Source organism: Gossypium hirsutum, chromosome D03, assembly GCF_007990345.1.
Source record: "Gossypium hirsutum isolate 1008001.06 chromosome D03, Gossypium_hirsutum_v2.1, whole genome shotgun sequence".
Classification (NCBI taxonomy): domain Eukaryota; kingdom Viridiplantae; phylum Streptophyta; class Magnoliopsida; order Malvales; family Malvaceae; genus Gossypium; species Gossypium hirsutum.
In genome coordinates this window covers 44684185-44700591 of record NC_053439.1, presented here as the reverse complement: position 1 = coordinate 44700591, position 16407 = coordinate 44684185, and the positions used below count along the sequence as shown (strand labels likewise).

General features: G+C 32.8%; 1 protein-coding gene across 4 annotated transcripts; it reads right to left on the bottom strand.

Moving 5' to 3' along the window:
- Window positions 1-12372: 12372 nt before the first annotated feature.
- LOC107950193 (protein ABIL2) lies at window positions 12373-15918 on the bottom strand. Of its 4 annotated transcripts, XM_041090224.1 has the most exons (12): window positions 15743-15814; window positions 15565-15650; window positions 15130-15214; window positions 14774-14885; window positions 14365-14447; window positions 14100-14268; window positions 13808-13907; window positions 13631-13723; window positions 13467-13539; window positions 13280-13368; window positions 13071-13189; window positions 12373-12918 (listed from the first exon to the last, which is right to left on the bottom strand). In XM_041090224.1, the coding sequence occupies exons 4-12, from the start codon at window positions 14849-14851 to the stop codon at window positions 12748-12750; spliced, it is 975 nt and encodes a 324-aa protein (XP_040946158.1). In that variant the 5' UTR covers window positions 14852-14885; window positions 15130-15214; window positions 15565-15650; window positions 15743-15814; the 3' UTR covers window positions 12373-12747. The 4 variants fall into 4 exon arrangements, with proteins under 4 accessions (XP_040946158.1, XP_016740479.1, XP_016740480.1 ...); XM_016884990.2 differs by lacking the exon at window positions 15130-15214 and having other exon boundaries at window positions 15743-15918; XM_016884991.2 differs by lacking the exon at window positions 15130-15214 and having other exon boundaries at window positions 14100-14250; window positions 15743-15918.
- Between the last annotated feature and the right edge of the window lie 489 nt (window positions 15919-16407).

Here is a 16407-nt window from a genome sequence, read left to right as displayed (position 1 = left end):
TAATAAGGTGGTTACTATGTGCTGAATTCATCGAGTATCTGTTATTATTCCAAAGTGTTCATCGGGAAATTGACTAAGTGTAATTGAATAGTGAATATAGGTGTGGAATTGAATTGAATATCGACTTAGAAATGGAAAAGTGAATTTTGAATTGAATTGTGATTGAAAGTGAAAAAGTGAAATTATGAAAGAGTACATTTAGCAATAAAACAGTTTAGATAGCAACAGTTCTATGACTTTGAAAAATCACCAAAAATGGTGGAGATTGAATTAGAGGCTGAATAATATATAAAATTGAAGCTGGATGAGTCTATTTTCACATAAAAGAAACAAAGCAAGCAAAAGAGTTATATATTTTGAGATATTTGAATTTTAGTTAGACAGAGTCAGAATAAGTTTGGAATCCTCTATTCCGAATTTGGAAAATTGTAAAAAATTGTAAAAAAATAATTATTGAATAAAGTTTATATGTTTAGAATCCTCAGTGAATCCATTTTCAATAAAAACAAACGGAAACAATATACAAATTCTTTACAATGAGATAATTAATTTTTAGTAAAGAGAGGTCAGAACTATCAAGCAGTGAAACAAGGGAAACTTTAAAGAATAAATTGTACTATTTGGTTGAACCAAAAATTATTAAAATTTTATGGTAGGAAGATATGTGAATGTAGTTTTGGGGAAAATTTATAGATCTTAATTTGGAGTTTTTTAGCTCCAAGTAAAAATAATTTAGTGACTCTGACTTGAATAGACAGCTTTGAATATACATGTGAGTGAATAGTAAAATTGTAGTTAATGTTGTTTAAGTGTGTTATACACATTAAGGATGTGGAATGGAGAGGAGGAGGAGGAAAATTGGAAGAACATATGAATGATTTGTGTATAATTGGCCATATACTCGATTATAATTGATAAACGATTGAAAAGAAATGATGTTTATAATTGTGCATTATTAGTTATAGTTAAAGTTCATGTGAGAAAATAAAGTTTCATAGTATGTGTATGTGGTATACTTGGTATATGATTTGGTATGTAGCAATGTCAGAAATGGTTTATGAATTAACTCATGTTGATAAGTTTGATACATAAATAAATGTGGTGTTTATCCATGCTTATAATGCTTATACTATATGTTTATTTGGCTAGCATGTTTGGTGTGTATGCTTAGGCTTTTTTGGCCAAGTTGTGGCTGGATTACGCCACATTAAATTTATAAAATTATGCATTGAGATGGTAAATGTCTAGATGGAAATATGCTTGTGATCATAAAAGGGTGGTAAGGTTTAAAGTTTGTAATCTTTATTAAAATGGTTTATCATGTGGTTAGTCTTCAAAAAGACTAGCTTGCGACTATTGCTGAGTGTAATGTTTATATCTTGTGTGATATGCATAGGAAATGGGAGTGGAAAGGAATGAAATACTAGATTCACGCTTGAAGTGTAAAATGATACAAAAAGGGGACGTTAAGTTAAACGATAAATATGTATTAGTATTGAACTTAATGAAATTGAATTGTACGTGAATTAAATGGAAATTGCAAATGATATGATTTGAATTAAATGAATTATTGTGGTATTGAAATGTATATTGGATTGAGAAATTGAATTGAATCGTGAACATGAGAATCGTGAATTAAATAAAGTGGAAATGAAGTATTGAATTGCATGAGTATGTATTGGGTCTCAGAAGCCGTATTTGTTACAAATATAGTATTTTGAAGTTATAACGTGAAGATTCATAAAAGCATGTTAAAAATTTGAAGAGTTTAAATTTGAATGAAATTTTATAACTCGGTTTAACATGTTTATAAGTGTATGTGTTCTGGTAATGCCTCGTACCCTATTCCAGCGTCGAATACGAGTAAGTGGTGTTACAATGTGACATTGCCAGATTCGATCATAACGTTTAGACTGGATTTGGGGTGTTACATTTAATCCCAAGAATAACATCTACTACACCCATATCCTTCATAGCAAAGTTGTTTGATAAAAATTTCTTTGTGTTTTCTATTTGTTCCAAATTCGTGCCAAAAATGAGCATGTCATCTACATATAAGCAAATTATGACACCTTTTCTATTTTCAAATTTTCAATATATGCACTTATCGGATTCATTTATTTTGTAACCATTAGCTAAAACAACCTTGTTAAACTTTTGGTGCCATTATTTTGGTGCTTGTTTAAGTCCATATAAAGATTTAACAAGCTTACATACCTTATGCTTTTGTTCTAGAACAACAAATCCTTCCGGTTTCTCCATGTACACTTCCTCTTCCAATTCACCATTTAAAAATGAAGTTTTAATATCCATTTGGTGAACAACCAAATTATATATAGAGGTAAGTGATATTAAGAGTCTAATTGTAGCAATTCTTGCTACTGGAGCATAGGTATCAAAGTAATCAATACCTTGTTTTTGTGTAAAACCTTTGGCTACCAACCTTGCTTTAAATTTATCAATGGTTCCATTGACCTTTATTGTTTTTAAAAGATCCATTTACAAACTATTTGTAACACTCCGAATTTTAGGCCTAGAAGAAATAGGTTTTGAACAAGCGAACAGTTAGGAGATTGCACATAAATATTTAGTTGTGCAAGGAAGTGACATAAATGAATGTCTGCTTCAATGGTTAAGTGTTTTAGGAGTGTTTGGAAGTGTCTGAGAAGTTAGAGGTTCAAGCCTTGGCTTATGCAAAATTTTTATTTTAAGTGAATAAAATCATTGGATCTAGATAGTAGGTTCTTAAATAATAGTGTTTGTTTTATGACACAAAAAGAGCTTGTGGTCTAGTGGCAAGGTGACGTGTTGTGTAATTGTGAGGTCTGAGGTTCAAGTCCTGGGTTGTGCAATGGAGTATTTACTTTGCTGCTTGAGCTATGTAGGTAGTGAAGTTGGACTGAAACACAGCTAAGGGGAGTTTGAGTTGAATTTAAATGGAGTTGTTGGGGGAGTTGAGGAGAAATCAGTGGAGGGATTCAATGAGGGATAAGGGGAGAGATTTTAGGAGAAAATCAAGAGATGTGAGGGGAGAGGAGAGGTGTGCCGAAATTGGACTTTGTACCCAGGAAAATTCGGCCAGAGGGGATTTTTGCTCATTTTTGGTATACTTTCATTTCAGTTTTGTGAGGAGTTTTCATTCTTTTAGCTTGAAAGCCGATGTGGTAAGGGGTTTTTGCATATTCTTCTGTCTCGTTCTTTTTGGTGTTGGCAACCTCTCTTTGGCTGAATAGTGCCTTTCTCTATGGTCTCTTTTTCTTTCTTTTCCAAGTAATTCTACTGGTGGCTAATCTATCTTCTCTCCTTTTTTTTATTCTTTCTTTCTTTACCCTCTACTGAAACCTCTTCGTCCCCTAAAACATTCTCCTCCCTTCTTGCCGATTTGCTCTCATTTTTCTACCCTCTTTGTGCTGACTTTTTCATTGCTCTATGTCGATTTTGTATACCATTCTTATTCTACGATTTTATACTTTTGGTAAGTTGGTGTCCGTTTTGATTTAAATCGTTCTAATAGATAATTGATATTAAGAGGTTTCAACTGGATTGCAGGTAATAACCTCGAGATCTAGTGACCAACGTCGTTCCGGTGAGTGAAGTGCTTAGGGATTTGGTTGTTCAATCAAGGTAAGTGACGGTTAATCAAGAAGTTATGTGTAATGAATAGGTTTCTTTTTAAATTCAATTGATATGTGGTTAACCGAGTGTTACGGGTGAACATAGGTTCGGAAGTGTTCGAGGACTGTCTGCGCATCTTCTCGTAAACAGGTGTGTAAACACGCCACTATAACTGTAGAACGACAAAAGCCGAAAAGCCAGAAATACGACGTTTGAGACCACACAAGCTTGCGATCGCTTGTGTGGTAAGCCAAACCCACGAACCATGGGCGATAGACTGTAGAGGCTTTCATGAGCATTTCCATAGGCTTTGGCCGTAATGGGCCACGTTGGGCTGAAATGGGCTGTGTGGGCTTATTGGGCTCGTGGGCCCCACATGGATGAAATCCACGATTTGTGGACTGAGTTATGTAGATCTCATAGCCGTGGCAAAATCTGGGCTGAACGGGCCGCACGAGCGTGCGGGCCCACTTGGGCCGAGTAATGGGCCTTGGGCCCATTTACGCTGTTATGACCATTTAGGTTACTTGAGTCGCTCGAGGCAACTGCGGACCTTTTGAGAGGTCGATATCTGTATCGAAACCCTAAAATAGGTAAAATAATCGAAATATCCCCATAGGGTAGAATGATCGAAATACCCCCATAGGGTAAAATGATCGAAATACCCCTATAGGGTAGAATGATTGAAATACCCCCATACGATAGAATGACCGAAATACCCCCATAGGATATAATGACTGAAATACCCCTATAGGGTAAAATGATCGAAATACCCCCATAGGGTAGAATAACCGAAATACCCCCATAGGATAAAATGACCGAAATATCTTATAGGATAAAATGACTGAAATACCCTCATAGGGTAAAGTAACCGATATACCCCCATAGGGTAGAATGATCGAAATACCCCCATAGGGTAAAATGACCTAAATACCCTCATAGGGTAAAATGATTATTATACCTCTAGGAGATGAAATGACTATTATGGCATGATATTATGTATGACTGATTTGTTTTATGATATGTATGACTATGATTGAGCATGACATTTTGCATACACGTATGATATTATGTCACGATATATTGCATGGGGATGGGTTGTTATATTTGGAGGAAGTATACCGTACTGATAAGGTTGCACAGGTCACCCAATACGACTGTGGACCTACTGATGGCTATATGCCGTTCATTTTACTGGCAGCTTTGCTGCAATACTGTTTAGTGCCGCAACCGGTGCTAATCTTGGTGTGTCTGGCTGGGTGGGTCGATTTTATCCTCACATGGTGTGTTTGGCGAGACGGAGTGGTGTGTAAAGGCTGAATTGGGTAGGATTTCTAACTGCATATCTACACTGATTAATGATTTTGTACTGTTACTACATCGATTAATGATATTACATACTATTCATTGCATGACTGATATCTCTTACTGTTATGGGCCAATGCCCCACTGATACTATTACTGAAATTGGGCAAAAACCCTACTGAGTACTGGCATTGTAATAGGCTCAAGCCCAATCGTTTCCTGTTACGGGAAAGGGCTTAGGCCCACATTGAACTGGACTGTTACTGTAACGGGCTTAGGCCCAAACTGTATTTATCTATTATTTAATTGATTGTTTGCTTGTTAGAGGATTACACTGAGTTTTTGTAAATTCACCCCTTTGTTTAACTGTATAGGTAATCCCCAGTTGTAGGCGGGTCGGTGCTGCGAGGGACTCGATGATGGCCACACAATCGCATCAGCTTTCGTTTTTAGCTTCTGATTTATAAGTAACTGAATTTGGATATTTTTATGTAAAAAGGCCTCTTTAAAGTTATAAACTTTAAATTGAGGTTTTTATTTAATTAGTTTGATATAAACTGCTAGTTGTAGAAAGAGACAGGTTTTCAAAAGGTAACTGTTTTCAAAGACACTAAGTTTTTGTAAAATACTGTAAAAGTTTTCGCATCAAACAACGTTTTAAATATAGTAACAAACTAAATTGACCAACACACTGCTAAAGACAACTTGAGTTTTCAATAAACGTGAATTAGTATAGAATGGGTTTTCAATGAAACTGTGTTTTTGAAAAACACTTCAATGTGATATCGCTAGATTCGGCCATAATGTCTAGGCCGGGTTTGGGGTGTTACACTATTGGTTTAGAACTTGGTGGAATATCAACTAAGATCTAAGTTTGATTTCCCATTATTGAATCCATCTCATTATTTATTGCTTCTTTCCAAAAAGACGAGTTTTAAGATTTCATTGCCTCTTCAAATGTAATAGGATTAGATTACGTATTATAACAATAAGATATCTTATTGCATATACTTTCACCTTTTCCTTCTACAAGAAACATAATGAAATCTGGTCCAAAATCTTTGACTTTTTTAATCCTTTTACTTCTTCTTAATTCTTGACAAGATTCATCATTATTATCAATTTGTTCCAATGGAATCTCATTCTCATTTGAAGAATGAATCAATTGTTGTGGCTGTAATTATCTTGATATAGAATTAAATCTATTTTCATCAAAAATAGTGTCTCTTGATTCAATAACAGTATTAATTGAAATTGAATCATTTGGTTCAATTACCATGAACCTATATGCCTTACTATTATGTGCATAACCTATAAATATGCATTCAATTCCTTTTTCACCTAACTTTTTACGTTTAGGTGTTGGAACTTTGACAATAGTTCTACAACCCCAAACCTTCAAATAATTAAGGTTTGGTTTCCTTTTCTTCCATTGTTCATAGGGGGTTATTTTAGTTTCCTTATTAGGAATTCTATTCAATATATGACAAGTTGCTAGAACAGCTTCTCCCCAAAAACCTTGTCCAAGACCTGAATATGATAACATTGAATTTACCATTTCAGTCAATACTCTATTTTTCCTTTCAGCTATACCATTTTGTTGTGGTGTGTAAGAGGCTAAAACTTGATGGACAATTCCATTGGATTCAAAATAACTTGGATTATAGTATTCTCCACCTCTATCCGATCTTAAGCACTTGATAAATGATTCACACTGAAGTTCAACTTCAGATTTATAAACTTTAAATTTATCAAACGCTTCATCTTTTGAATGCAATAAATATTCATAACAATATCTAAAACAATCATCAATAAAAGTAACAAAATATTTCTTTCCACCTAATGTAGGAGTATTATACATGTCACATAAATCACTATGTATCAAATCAAACAATTTTGTTTTCCTTTTAACCTTAGGGAAAGGGTTTCTTGTAATTTTAGTCAACATACATGTATTGCATTTTCAATATTTTTATTAAAAACAGGAATTAAATCTAACTTATACTTGTCATTCAATTTTCTATAATTCAAATGACCTAATCTATAATGACACAAACAAAAAGATTCAACCATATAAGCAGAAATAGTATTTTTATTCTTATTAATAATATTGAGTTTGAACATACTCTCATACATATACCCTTTCCCCACAAAAATTCCTCCCTCAGACAAAATAAACTTATCTACCTCAAAAACAAGTTTAAAACCAAACTTATTCAACATATTTCTAGACATTAAATTCTTCCTAACTTCTGGTACATAATATACATCATTTAAAGTTAAAACTTTTCCAGAAGTGAATTGTAGTTCAACAGACCCTTTGCCTTTGATTGCTGCGGTGGAAGAATTTCCCAGGTATAAGACATTTTCATTTTCACATTGTGTGAACTTTGTGAACATATTTTTGTCTTTGCACACATGTTTGGTTGCTTCGGTATCAATCCACCATGTATTATCATCTTGTGCCATATTAATTTTAGATATCATTGCAACGAACTTTTTGTTATTATCAGCCTTAAAAGATGATTTCTTCTTTAAAAATTAACAATCATTTTTGAAATGTCCCGGCTTTCCACAATGATAGCATGAGACTTTTTGTTTCTTTTTGAACTTAGGTGCTCTATCAGTCTGTTTGAACTTTCTCTTGAATGGTTTAGTAGTCTATATTTCCTCCGTAACATGCACTTTGGCATTTTCAGAATTTAGGTTCTGATCTTGATTTCAATATTCTTCTTCAATACGAAGATGATTTGCCAAAGCCTCAAGAGATATTTCCTCTTTCTTATGTTTTAAACTTCTTTTTAAGTCTTTCTAAGATAGAGGAAGTTTGTCTATTATGGAGGATACAACAATCATTTCATCCGTTTTCATATCATATTGCTTAAATTAATTCAACATCTTTTCAATATCACGGAATTGTTCCATAACAGAACGACCATCAACCATTTTATAATTATTGAAACAAATGACAAGAAATTTCTTACTTGTAACATCTTTGGTCATGTATCTTGTCTCTAATTTTTCCCATAATTCTTTAGTAGTGACCTCGTTTTGGTAGGTATCGAACAAACCATCAGATAAACCATTCAATATGTGGCTCATGCACATGTAGTTAGCATTGTCCCATTTTTGTCTTTCTCGGGTTGCAGCAACAGATTCGTTTTTATTCTCTTCAGGTCTTGGAGTATCCAAAACATAAGCAATCTTCAAAGTTGATAATAAGAAGTGCATCTTTTTCTTTCATCGTCGAAAATTGCCACCATTAAACCGATCAAGTTTGACAAAGTTGGAAGCCAAATTCCTTTGTGTTCCACTTTCATGTATTGTGGTAGTCATCATGAGATATAACCTTAAAATTGTTAGTACAAATTTTTGGTGAAGAAAATCTCGAACACATGAACGGAACTCGAAAAAACAAAAGAAATAGGACAAGGCTCCAAGGTATGTATCAAGTCACTACCTTTAAGGTTATATTCGCCCCCACCTATTTTCTGTGTGCAAATGAGTTCCAAGAAAATTAACCTCGAGGATACAATGAAGCTAATGACTATTTGCGTTTTGCACTGACGAGAATAGCCCACCACACACTGAACAATGTATGACAAGAAACTCAATTTCTATAAAGGATTTCTACAGTAATACTTTATAAAATAATCTAATAATATTAGAAAATGAAGGAAGGAAAGAAAGAATATTAGAATTTGTTGGTGTGTTTTCTAGATGAATTTGTTGGTGTGTTTTCTAGATGAAATTCCATTCCTATTTATAGGAATTTTCATGTCACTTCATAAAGACATCTTTCATCAATAGGTGTCTTTCTAAATAATAATGTCTTTAAAATAAACACATAATTATTCATTTAATATTATAACTATTCAAATAATATTATTTAAATAGTTATAATTATTTTTCAAAAAATCAAATAATATAAATTTTGATTAATTATACTCATTCATTTATAGTTATTGGAACACTATAAATGAATGGATGTAATTAATCAAAAGTTATATTATTTGATTATTTGAAAAATAATTATAACTATTTAAATAATATTATTTGAATAGTTATAATATTAAATGAATAATTATGTGTTTATTTTAAAGACATTATTATTCAGAAAGACACGTATTGATGAAATATGTCTCTATGAAGAGACATTAAAATTCCTATAAATAGGAATGGGATTTCATCTGGAAAACACACCAACAAATTCTAATATTCTTTTTTGCCTTCCTTCATTTTCTAATATTATTAGATTATTTTATAAAAGTATTGGAACGCTAAATATTTGAAAATGTTCCAACAATGGGGAGTGGATTCTGGGCTTTAATAGATATTTGGGGAACTGCTTTGTTTTTTATGCTGAGTTGTGGGGAATCTTGAATGACTTGGTTCTCTTAATTGATTGTGGCTATGAAAACGTTTTCATTCAAACTGATAATCTTGAGGCAGTTAAATCTATTCAGGAGATGCCTTCAAATGGTTCTAATTCTGCTTTGATTAGGAGAATCCATCAGTTGCTGACACGGATTGGTCACCGGCACATTCGACACTTCTCTAGAGAGGACAACCAAGATGCTGATAGACTGGTTAAACTAGCTCAACATAGAACATATGATTTATGCTTGTATGAAGTCTCTCCGCTAAGAAGGACGGTTTAGACTATGTAATTAGTTTAAAAAAACAATACCAATTTTTATTCCATAATAAATTATATATAACAGCAATGACTTCATTTCTATAACTTTTGGGTTTGAGGAAACATACAGCTTTTAGTTTTTTTTTTCTTTTAACTTAGACCATTTATAATATGCGTTTGTTATTTGAGGATAAAATTAAAACAAAAATAATTAAGTTAAATAAAAATTAGTAATATATAAAACACACCTTGAATAAGCTGACGAGCTTAATATTTATCAAGTCTACCAATAATTATATAATAAATGACTTAACATTTTATTTTCAAGCAAACAAAATAAACTCTTAAAAAGCAAATTATACGCCATCACTGGATATAATTTTTTAAAGAATACTACTTGTTAGCGGAATTAAAATTAGTGGGGTTTATTTCATAGAAAAATAATAAAAATTATAAGGTGAGATATGATAATGGTTTACCTCATCTTTGTAATTAAAAATTTAATTTCCGTTTATAAAAATTGAAGCACAATTAACCGAATCATCACTGCTAGTAATCACAACAAAAAGAAAAAAGCAATGGAGTTATACATAAAAGAAAATAGTGGAGTTGACTTAAGGAAATTGTGGGTAAAGAAGGGGGTAAGCATCTCATGATGAATGATGATGCTGTAGCGTTGGTATTGGTATTGGGTGGGATGTGGTGTGTGCCATAACAACAGCTAGCCTAGCTACCTACACCCCTAACATCATCCACCACTATAAAACCACACCTTCCCCTCCCATTTCTCCCCTCTCTATTCCATCGCTAATCCAAGTCTTTCAGCTCATCTTCACCCATGCCACCTCTGCGCTTCAACGCTTTTCTACTGCTCTCTTTGCTCCTCTTCATGCCTTTCTCTTATGGTAATCCTATAATCAACTCCTCTGTAAGGCATTAAATTCAGTTGCAAATGCTTTATTTATTATATATGTAATTAACAAATGTTACCCTGAATATTGACAACCACAAACTGAAAATCCTAAAATAAGGACCATACCATCATCACAATGCAGCCGTTATTCAAGTCCTTGTTTGCTTACCGAATCACTAATGAGAGTAGTTGTTGTTGGCAGGCATGGTTAACGGTGGAATGCAGGCCAAATATCACTCTCTCCATCAACAGGTAGATAATGGATTAATAGACGTATAAAAACTATGTTATTGAATTATTCCTCGAAATTTTGATGATTTTGACGTTCATAATGATTAGATGAAGGGTGCGAATGAGAAGATCCAAATGACTTCATCAAGGAAACTGTTGATGGGTGCAATGCTGGATTACGAGGAAACAGGCGCTAATACTAAGCACGAACCCAGGAAAAGACCTGGAAAACCCTGATATATTTACTAAACTCTCTGCTCTCCACTCATTCTTGATGTTCTAAGTATTATTAGAAAGGCGTAATGTTATGGTGTTTTTGGATGAGTTTTTATTAGTATTAGTATAATTAAAACCCTACGCAGTGGATGCAGTATTACAATTATTCTTTTTTCTTTTTCTTGGAAAGGTATTATAATTATTCTTAAACTACCTAGTCATTGCAGTCTTTTGTTACGGTGCTATTATTGCCCTTGCCTGCCATAATCATATATTCATGAATAAAATAAAATAATCAACTTTTCTGTTACTTTATGATTTAATAACTTAGTTTTTTTTCTTCAAAAAACTAGTTTTATAAGATGTATAAAACCCAAGACAAGAATTTTAAAAAATGTTTAAAATGTTCACACCAAATATGACAATTAGATGTAAATGGATTGTTTCAAAGCGAGGATATCAAAATAGAGACTAATTCTGACCTTTAGAATCAACCTAAATAAATTTATGTCTACAATCAATTTACACTTTGATTTATTTTAGATGTGTATTTATAGTATTTTTAATTTTTTAATAAAATTTAAAATATATATTGATGTGGCATCTTATATGTCAACTTTTCATTACTTTTGTCAATCACATCAATATACATTAACAATTAAAATTGATTAATGATTGTTTTCACTAATATATATATATATTGTCACTTAAAGTTCATTTGGGTGTACTTTTCCCTTAAGAGTTCAATCAATACTTTTTTATTTTTTACTAGACTTTTGCCCCAAAAAAAAAACACCAATGTTTTCAAAACATACATTTTTTGTAGTACTAATTTCTAATGTCACATACGTTACACATGATTTTATGCTTATAATTTTTTAATTATTTTTTAAATAATATCTTTTAATTATTATAATCAGTGTAAAATAATATTCGTTATTCAAATTATTGAACATAATTAGAACATGTAAACTTATTTAATAATTAAAATATTATAATAATAAACAAATTTCCAACCATAATTATAATATTTAATTGATAATATAATTTTACTTCGTATAACTAACGCAAAGTAATATTATTAAAATGATATAATTTATTTTATTTTTATTTTTCAAATATATTACTACTAAAAAATCCTTAAATATTATTAAAGCAATTGTATATATGGTAAACTAAACTCCTTACTATTCAATTTATTTTCTTTTCTTGACAATAATAATTTGTAAATAATATATAATTATAATAATTATAATAAGGTTGAAACAATCTACTTATAAATGAAATCAAACAAAGTGAAAGTGTTTGAAATAATCCAAATGAACCCAAAATTAAAAACCCAATGTTTTCATTTAATTGTACAGTACTATTATATTCAAGAAAAAGTACAAATTTAGATATTAAAAATGATATTACTGAAAGAAACCATCACAAACCCCTAAACAAAAACATGAAAGATGAAATTTCTTATTTGATTAAGAGTTAATATGGTTGAAAATACTCAACTTACAAAAGTTCCTTATTTGCTTTTTCCTGCATTAAATGCACATTACTCGCTGTAGATAAGCAGCTGGTTGAGTATAGCTACTTGAATCTCACTATTAATCTAAAATCTCCGGAAAGGGTGACATAACATCATTGCAGACACTATTGTATTATTATCTTACACATATATCGTACACTTCTGTATAATATAATATATATAATGAGATATAAGCATAAAATATGTTGACATACTCAATTTGACAATTATCATATTTATTTTGCATTGCCTCTATCACTGGCCATTTTGTCGGCCATCTATCATCCTAGTTTTTATTTTGTTCTCTCAATATTCATCCAAATAAGTATACAGCATCTCATCTTCCTTTGATTTGCGACGACTAAGCAATGCTTTAAGGAGTCTTTTACTTTTACTTGGATATTGTTCAACAGATTCGGGCTTGTCTTTCTCCGATTGAATATGGATTGAAGCTGATCTCCGAGGCTCCGATGGATACTGAGAATCAAAAGCAAATTAAAGTTACAATTATAGCTCATGAGCATCCTTCAGAGATTGTGAATCGTTTTCGGCATTAAAACTTTGTTAAAGATATGCAGCAATGCTTCATCAATAGATTATGCTTACGAACGAAACTAATTTATGCTCACCCGCCGCCTTGCACCGGCTGAATTTGGAGTACTAGGCCGACTCTTATTTGGGGTTGTTGGCCTGGTATCACACCCAGAACTAAAACGTGGAAATCGAAGAGGTGATATTGTTCGCTTCTCTGATCATATATGTATTAACATCGTCAATAAGTACGAACATGCATTCATAACCCAAAACAGTTTTAAAGTAACAGAATAAGTATATCAACCTAGTTCTTTCTTTGGTATTTTAGCAGTAAAGGAAAACGTTGTGGATCGCTGTTGAGGTCCCGAAGAAGGTGATGGAGAACGTCCTTTTCTGCAACAACCATTACTAGAACAGTTGATATCTATGCTCTAATAATACAACTATGGTTTACTAATGCAATTCACTGGAGATGTAATGGTGATCTTTACCTGATTGAGGATGCCGCAGTTTCTCTGACAGAAGATGGTGGCAGTTGGGTTTCCCTAATTGTAGCTCGAACGGCTTAGAGGAATCATGACAAGTAGGATGAAGTTACACGAGAATCATACCGAAATGTAAGAGATAATGCATAAGGATAAGATAGAATGACTACCATTTCTAAACTGATGGCAGTCATCTTCAGCTTCCAGTCTGCATCCTAGATATTTCGACTTGCTCCGGTTTGCACCATGCATGGTCTCCCCGACTGAGATTTAATTAAAAGACATTGTAAACAGTCAAATATCCTTTCTCGAAAGGAAGAGTAAAATGAGCAGAGATGGGTAATTGCCTGGCAAGATGTACCGTTTATGGTACATTGGTGTATTAATCATCAACGACTGTTGGGAAATTCCTTTAAGATCAATATACTCTTGACATTTGCGTACCTTCTGTGATGCCACAATAAAGTACAGAAAAGTTCAATACTCTGTAATCACACTACGTTTAAAGCATTGGAACTGGTCAGTGTTATGACAAGGCAGAAATCATCCATATGTTCACCTAAAATCTAAACAGGTTCTTTCTATATCCGATAGACAAGCAAATTCCCACAGCATGAAATGAAAGTAATCCGACCTTACCGCTTCAACACAAGAAACCTGAAGCTCGGTTCCAGAAACGTCATCAACCTTTTCATCCAAAAATTCGTTAACCTTGTATGTCACAGAACCCAAATGATCTACGGTGTTCACAATAGCTTTTACAGCATAATCCTTTAATGTTTCTATCACTCTGCATGTACACGACCATCTTTCTTCGCAATCACCAATAGGAGAAATATGGAAGTATATGAAGTCGAACAACAACAATTGAAGAAATGAGCTATGAGGAATTAAAGTGACTCACATTTGCTTTTGATCATCATTGGCGTAGGACAGCTCAAAATACTCGGCTGCTGAGTAGAGTTGTGTTCTCAGATTTTTCAAATCCTGAAACAAAGAAAATGCATGACAAAACCACAAATATGAGATATAAATACATTATCTAGCAGTGCAAAGTGCCAAATCGGTGCATTTTCGCACTCAACTCGCAAACATCCATAACTTGAAATACTAAAACAAAAAAACACCCAAATTAGGCAGTGGTTTAGCTTGAATGCTGGTGCAATCAATTTGGCCATCAAAATGCTAAAACATACAACCTAGAACAACTAAATTTCGACCAGGATATAAAAGAAAAGCAAGGACATAAAGATTTCAACTTTAAGGAAGATCCTACTCTTGCAAGCCTGAGAACTAAACACAAGATCTCTAACCTTGAGACTATCAGAGAATAACAAGCTCTGCTGCATGGAAACCTCATCGTAATTAGATGCTTCTGGAGACATCGGCATTGCAGCGAGGAGATATGGCCCGGTATGCCTTAATCTGCATCCATCAAAACAACCAAATTTAAGCATTTTAAACTAATATTATACACTTAAGCATTTTAAACTGAAGAGTTTGAAAAGAAACTGTACACCTTATTGAATCTTGAGAATTTTAAAATATGAACCACAACAAGAGTGATTACTAATATGACAACAGCAGACATGAAAGTTGTACACTTCAAAACCAAGTTACAACTAATAAGATAATAATAAAAAAAGCAATTATTCCAACCAAACATTACCGAAGCTCTAGCTATGGTAAGCAATAAAATAAGAAATAACAAAAGCCAGACAGCCCTTTAGCAATTCCTGCACTTCTGCCACTACCTAGAAAGCAAAAAAATTAAAAATAAATAAATAAATAAATCACACAAAAATCGACAGATAATAAAATAAAATCCTAGAATTTGATACATAGGGAAAAAAGCCCATTTTGTCTGAATCTTCAGCAATACTCTAACAGCATTGAACATTTAAAAAGAAAAAAAAGAAAAGAAACTCCAAAAGCTGGTAATTTTCCATGCCCTTCCTTTATTTGCAGAGCTAGCCAAAGAAGAGGCAATTCTTATGTGAATCAGTGAATGCGAGATAATTCTCAGAAAGTGTGAATGTCATTTCATTTCAGTTTTAACACTAAAGTTAGAAAATGGGTAATGAGTAAAACTGAAGAGACTAACCTCCTCTTAGACAAGCTTGTTCCTTTTTTCTTTCCACTTCTAGCGCAGCTGAACTTGTAAAAACCGAGACCCACTTCCCATTTAACCTTTAAAAACACCAGCAGATCAAGTTAAACAAAGCGTAATACACAATATAAATAGCTAAATTATCGAAGGTGACTGATGTAGCTTGCTGTACAAATTTTTTTTTAGAAAACGACAACATGAACCGGCACAGGGAGGTGCACAAAAGGCAAAAACTTGCGGTAGTACTGGAGAAGGGAAAAGAAGCGATTGGCAACAACGTTAATACATAGCACGTCGTGTTGTACTTGATTTTTGCCAGCTCCTTTGAATGGCCACTTCAGTGGGACCGATTTGCTTTGCAGCAGTAGATTATTTTCTTTAACTGGTCTAATTGGGGGGGGGGGGGGGAGGGGGGTTCCCATTCTGAACCATAATCACATGACCCATCAAGGCTTCATCAGTTCTTTAACTCGATTCTTAATCCACTTTTGCCAAGGAGTCTTTGTGATTTGGTTTATGCTCGAACCAGCTTAACCGTTTCATTAGGAAACTTGTGCTTTTATTTACTACCATTACTCACCAAATTCCTTTTTTTCCTGTCACTGTTTTGACAATATCTTAGGTTAAAGTTTACAACTTCATGTACCTCGTCAAAATGTTGGACTTTGTCCCTCTGATATGCTTGAAAAATTCATATTTTAATTTCTTAATGGAATTATATGATTTAATTGTGATTAATGAACATTAAATCAAATTAAAAAGTTTAATACTTTTAAAAATAAATAAAATAATATGATATAATGATAGTTGACATGGACCGAATTATAAATAATTTAA

Excerpts from the sequence above, each read along its gene's own strand:
- LOC107950193 (XM_016884990.2), bottom strand. The coding sequence starts at position 15,769 with ATGTTGTCGTTTTCTAAAAAAAAATTT. Across the intron at positions 15,651-15,742 it reads CGTTTTCTAAAAAAAAATTT|GTTAAATGGGAAGTGGGTCT; the intron begins GTACAGCAAGCT and ends GTGTTTTTAAAG. Across the intron at positions 13,724-13,807 it reads TAAACGGTACATCTTGCCAG|TCGGGGAGACCATGCATGGT; the intron begins GCAATTACCCAT and ends ATTAAATCTCAG.